The sequence below is a fragment of the Sorghum bicolor genome, chromosome 8, assembly GCF_000003195.3.
Source record: "Sorghum bicolor cultivar BTx623 chromosome 8, Sorghum_bicolor_NCBIv3, whole genome shotgun sequence".
In the NCBI taxonomy this organism is placed as follows: domain Eukaryota; kingdom Viridiplantae; phylum Streptophyta; class Magnoliopsida; order Poales; family Poaceae; genus Sorghum; species Sorghum bicolor.
Window position 1 is genome coordinate 14098648 of NC_012877.2, and position 6013 is coordinate 14104660.

Genomic DNA, 6013 nt, shown 5'->3' on the forward strand with positions numbered 1-6013 from the left:
ATGTCTAATGAAGTGCCTGTGGACAACGAGGTCGCCGCCAGAGTCAGGGCGACCGTTGTAGGCGACTTTCAACCTGGGCACGTCAATGGCTTCCCTATGAGGCCCGATCAGGGGTCGATTGACCTAGTAAGTCCTTTTCCTATTTATGGTTTCGATTCTCGATTTTCTTCGACCTTCTTTAAGACTTATCTTCGCTCGTGCAGGGATCTATCGATGCTCGATCCTCGAAGCCTCCGGTGGAGGACGATGTGGACCGCGACAAGAGGCGCGAGTCCGCGGAGAAGCTGAAGTCCGCAAAGGACTTGGAAAAGAAGAAGGAAAAGAAGAAAAATCTCGCGCGTCAAGCGTTGGAGACTCGTCGAGCGAAGTCCAGGCAGAGGGGGGAGCCTGAGGAAGAATCCCCCGATGAGGACGATGGCGGCGATGGTGACGACGACAGCGACGACTCCGAGGGGATGGCATCCCGTCTCGACAGGATCCTCAAGGGCCCGCCTCAGACCGGCGTTGACGTCCCGCGGGCGGGAGTCCCTAAGGGGGCGTTAAGCGGGTCTCGTGAGAGTCAACAGAGGGAGTCATCTCCGCGCCGCTCTCGCGCCGACACATCCCTAGAGCCTGCGCAAGGTCGGACCATCCCCCGCCCCTAACCTCCTCCCGCATCTAAGGCGGGCCATCGGGTTAAGTCTCTGGCGATGGGGCCGTTGACCCGTGGCCGCGCCGCATCCTCGAGTAAGAGGGAAACGGGTCGTAGGAGTACTAGTCCAGGCGCTGGCCAGGCAGGGCCCGGAGCCTTGACGCGGGGTGGCTCGAGGCCTGCGGTCGAGGCGCAGGTAGGCGGGTCGCTCTTCCTGTGGGGTAGGATCTTTGACGTCATGATTCTTACCTTCCGATGTCTTTGCATTTTCTCGGGTAACGGCTTCTCTTATGCTTATTCTTCTTTCCTCAGGTTGAAGCGGCTGCTCGAACAGACCCAGCCCTCGATAGCCAAGAAGCTTAAGGTGGGAGCAGCCTCGAAAGACTCAGGTTAGCGGTTCATTCTCAATATTATGGGAGTGGTTTGACCCTTATGTCGATCATCATGGCGACTGATTTTTTGCTTTTGAGTGCTTACAGGCTCCTCCGATCCTCGGCCGTCGACGGGTGTCGAGAGCGCCCCGCCTCGTCCATTGGTGGGGGAATCCACCCCACCGTCGTCGAAGCAGGTCGAGGCGCCTCGCCCTCAAGAGCAGGAGGGAGCCCCCGAGCCTCCCCGATCTGGGGTCGAGGGGGATCCTATTACTATAAGCGACGGGTCCGACGGTGACAGGCTTTCGAAGGACGCCAGCTCCATGGACGAGGAGGTCGAGGCTTCCCCTGTCGTGGAGCGGACGCCTTGGCCCATCGGGCTCCACTCCGTCGAGGAGAAGAGGAAGAAGGAAGAGGAAGAGCGCGAGCGGGAGACGCAGCAACAACTGCAGGAGGGGCAGCAAAAGCCGCAGCAGGAAGGAGAAGAAGGAGAGGAGGGGCGGCGGCAACAAGGGGACCAGCTCAAGGAGCTGCTGGACCAGGACCGGCAGCAGGAGCTGCGGGAGCTCCAGAGGCAGCAGCGGCAGAAGAGTCAGTAGTTAGAAGAACTGCTCGAGCCACTGCCACGCGGCCTGTCCTAGCCAGTGCCGTCGTCGCCACAGGGGCCTGAGACCGGGGAGGAAGGTCTGCCAGTCTATGGTCTACTAACCCCTGCGTGGCTCCGTTCGGGAGCGCCCGCTTCTATCCCGGCTGAGCCAGGGCAGGCGGATGGCGTGGTGGCGCTCGCTTGCATGATGCGCACCCTGGTGGACCCTCAGTCCAAGATCAAGGGCACGATCTACGGCATCGAGGGGATCGCTCCCAGATTTCTCCGAGAACGACGACCGTGGGAGGATCACAAACCCGCCGAGGAGGATGAAGCCGGGACGTCGGGTGGTGGCGCTACCGACGAGACCGGGACCTGGAAAACAGTGGATGATGACGGGCGATTCCCCTCCCTTATCGACCTGTTTTTACGTCATGGGCGGTCGCTCGAGACTGTCCAAGAGCTCATTCGGGGTGTCAAGGCGCGCATAGAGGAGGAGATGGAAAACTCGTGCCCTGATCGGATCCGCATTCGGGCTTCCACCGACCCATCCGAGCCAAACATCTTTATGGACGATCGGAAGGAGGCCAAAAAGTGGGAACATCTCGAGGAGCTTCACCTCTGGATGAAGCACGTGGTAGGGCTCCTGTCTGACATCGTCAACAACGGGCTCGGTCCAGCTTATTTCGTAAGTGTCCTTGGACCTTAATTTCCATAGGACACTTGGTTTTGTATTCTCACTGTTCAACTGCCGGCTTGCAGGACCTAAAAGAGACCTCCCGCATAAAGTCGAGTTTTATCCACGCGACGAGGGGCGGCTGGGAGCAACTCCCTCTTCTCAAGGACCAACTCCTGGAGTCGCAGGAGAAGCTCCTCAAGGCCTACAAAGAGCTTTTGGCGCTCGAGGAGGAGAAAAAGGAGAGGGAGGCTGCTCTGGCCGAAGCTCGGGAGACCTCGAGGAAGGCGGTGGAAGAGGCCACGCGGCTGAGGGAGCGAATTATGACGGTCGAGGAGGCTGCATCCAAGGCCCGTGAAGAGGCCGCATTCTATAAGGAAGCTGCCGCCGATCTTGACAAAGAAAAGGTCCTTATCAAGGCTAACCTCGCCTCTGCCTGAGAAGCCTTCCAAGAGATGAAGGTGGAGTGCGTGAAGGGCGAGATTGCTTGGAGCGCCACAGAGGAGGCCAGGAAGAAGGCCCTCGAGGATCTCGAGGCGGAACGGGCTCAATCTCGCAGCCTCTCTGATGATTTGGATCGTCTAAAGAGAGCGCTGCTGGAGAAGGATTGAGCTATCGCGCAGGCGGGTAAGGCGATCGAGGACTTGCGAGTCACCAACACCGACCTAGCCCGCTCTCACAGGGAGATCGAGAAGGCCAACATCGATTTGGTTGGTCAAAACACTGCTCTAGAGGAGAGGATTCGTGGTAGGCTTCTTTATACCTCTTTTTGCAAGGTATTTTTTTGGTGTCATCTAATTTCTATGCATCGGTCTCTGCAGGGCTTAAGGACAAGCTTCTGGCTGCTCAGGTCGAGGCTCGCTCCACCAAGGGTCGGCTCGAGGGGGAGGTTGCGTTGAACGGTCGATTAAGGACCGCGATAAATGACCTCTCGGTCTCCTGGGAGCTCGAGCCTGCGGATGAGTCGAAGGAGGAAGCTCGAGGCGACGCGCTGGTCGATCAGCTGTGCTACCTTGGCGTGACGCTGAGAGATCGAGTGCGTGACGCTCTTCATACCGGGGTGAAGCGGACAATGGCGGTTGTCTGCTCAGGCTTTTCTTATGATATGGAGGTGGTGTCCCACGGCTTCGTCACCGACATTTCCAAAACTGACGCAGAGAACGAGGAGAGGCTCCATGCCTTGATCGACGATGCGGAGGCCCCTGGGGAAAGGTTGGCAAAGTTGTTCGAGCCAGAAGTCCTTCCTCCCAAGATTAGCTCGGGCGCGGACGATGGTGGTGAGGGCCGAGACACAGACTGAGGCGTGCAAGCCTATTCTGGGTGCTGAGGCCCCTTGTATAGTACTTTTTACCTTAAGGAAATGTTATGTCTTTAAGTGGTTTATGAGATCTGTGAATATCTGCTAACTTTTGTGCATGGAATTCCTTTGCTTTCTCGTTTGGTTTTTTGTTAAGACGACCTTGATTGCCTCGAGGGTGAGGGAGTGAGTAGAGTTACCGTAGCCCGGGGGCATAGGTGTTCTCAGGCTCGTCATCTCTCGGCCCTTAAGGGGCTCGAGGTGCCTTTACTACTTGACCGTGTGAGGCATACTTAAAGGAAAAAATCGTTCGGTTTTTAGGAATTTGGGGAGGGGGTCCCCCCTGCTAGCCCCCGAGGGGGTTTTGACTATGATGGGTCATAGTTGGTACTCCCTTCTAACGTCGAGATTTTGACCAATGGAAAAGTAAATTATTCGAGGGAAATATGTCATTCGTTCATGCATTCATTCATAAAATCTTGGTACAGAATGTACATGAGAACATAAAGCTTTTAAACTCTAGGGGTAGAATCGACGTAGTTGTTCGACGTTCCACGCGTTGGTGAAGACTGCCCCTTTTTCATCTGTGAGCTTGTATGTCCCTGGCTTCAGGTCCTCGGCCACCACGTATGAGCCCTCCCAGGGCGGAGTCAGCTTGTGGCGCTCTTCGTTGCTTTGCCGCCGCTGTAGGACAAGATCACCCACATTCAGATCCCTTTTGCGTACGTGCTTGCCGTGGTAGCGTTGAAGCTTCCGCTGGTATCTGGCGGAGTTGAGGAGGGCCATGTCTCGAGCTTCCTCGAGCTGGTCGACCGCGTTCTCTGGAGTCTCCTTATTTGTCTGCTCGTTGTAGGATTTGAGTCGAGGGGACCCATACTCAAGGTCTGTTGGAAGTACGGCCTCGGAGCCGTAGACCATGAAGAACGGGGTATATTTTGTGGCCCTGCTAGGCGTCGTCCTTAAGCTCCATAGGACCAAAGAGAGCTCTTCGACCCATTTCTTGCCGAATTTCTTCAACCGATTGTAGATTCTTGGTTTGAGCCCCTGCAATATCATGCCGTTGGCACGCTCGACCTGGCCGTTAGTTCGAGGGTGGGCTACTGTGGACCAGTTCACACGGATGTGATGCCGGTCACAGAAGTCCAAGAAGTTTTTGCCGGTGAACTGCGTGCCGTTGTCGGTGATGATGACGTTGGGAATCCCAAACCGGTGGATGATGTCGGTGAAGAAGAGGACGGCCTGCTCAGAGCGGATGTTCGTGATGGGTCGAGCCTCGATCCATTTGGAGAATTTGTCGACGGCCACCAGCAAATGGGTGTATCCTCCTGCCGCTTTCTGTAGAGGCCCTATGAGGTCGAGACCCCACACCGCGAACGACCACGTGATGGGGATCATCTGGAGAGCATGGGCAGGAAGATGCGACTGCTTGGCGTAAAATTGGCACCCGTGGCATGAGCGTACGAGCTCGATGGCGTCGGCTACGGCCATTGGCCAATAGAAGCCTTGTCGGAATGCGCTCCCCACGAGGGTCCACGGAGCAGCATGGTGGCCGCAAGCCCCCGAGTCTAGATCCTCGAGGAGTTTTCGGCCTTCTTCTATATTGATACATCACTGTAAGATTCCTATCGGGCTTCGTCAATATAGTTCCTTATTTTTGCCGTAGATTACGTATGATTTGGCCCGTCGAGCGATACGGAGGGCCTCGGATCGGTCTTCTGGTAGCTCGCATCGAATCAGCCAATTGAGGGATGGCGTGCGCCAGTTGAACAGTCGACCAGGTCGCTGTTCCGCTTCCATCACTTCTGCCGCTGCCAGCAGGGCGTCGATGGATTCGGTTTGTCGGAGGGTGGTGGTTTCGACGTCAGCCCCCGAGCCAAAGTCGACCGATGGTTCGTGCAAGTCCCTCGAGAACGCGTCGGGCGGGACCGTGCCTCGAGTCGAGGCGATCTTGGCGAGTTCGTCGGCTGCCTCGTTGTAGCGTCGGGCGATGTGGACGAGCTCGAGGCTGTGGAACTTGTCCTCGAGCCGACGTACTTCCTTGCAATATGCTTCCATTTTCGGGTCGTGGCAGTTTGAGGCTTTCATCACTTGGTCGATGACGAGTTGGGAGTCACCTCGACCGTTGAGGCGCCGGACTCCTAGCTCGATGGCGATCTTTAGCCCATTGACAAGGGCATCATATTCCGCGACGTTGTTGGATGCAGCGAAATGTATTCTGATGACATACCTCATATGGACACCGAGGGGCGAGACGAATAGCAGTCCCACCCCAGCTCCCGTCTTCATGAGAGACCCGTCGAAGTACATTGTCCATAGCTCCGCTTGAACTTGAGCTGGGGGGAGCTGCGAGTCCATCCATTTTGCGACGAAATCCACCAGAGCTTGAGAATTGATGGCTTTGCGGGGCGCATAAGTGAGGGTCTCACTCATGAGCTCGACCGACCATTTGGCG

General features: G+C 56.6%; 1 protein-coding gene across 1 annotated transcript; it reads left to right on the top strand.

Annotated features, from left to right (window-relative positions):
* Positions 1-1601, top strand: LOC110437517 (putative uncharacterized protein DDB_G0287113). Its single transcript, XM_021465988.1, has 5 exons — positions 1-126; positions 204-289; positions 944-1020; positions 1111-1199; positions 1404-1601. Exons 1-5 carry the CDS (start codon positions 1-3, stop codon positions 1599-1601), a joined length of 576 nt encoding a protein of 191 aa, XP_021321663.1.

Bases quoted from the DNA above. Each gene is read 5' to 3' on its own strand.
- LOC110437517 (XM_021465988.1), top strand. From the start codon at position 1: ATGTCTAATGAAGTGCCTGTGGACAACGAGGTCGCCGCCAGAGTCAGG. The intron at 1,021-1,110 runs GTTAGCGGTTCA...GAGTGCTTACAG, and splicing joins AGCAGCCTCGAAAGACTCAG to GCTCCTCCGATCCTCGGCCG. The intron at 1,200-1,403 runs GTCGAGGCGCCT...GTCGAGGAGAAG, and splicing joins CCCCACCGTCGTCGAAGCAG to AGGAAGAAGGAAGAGGAAGA.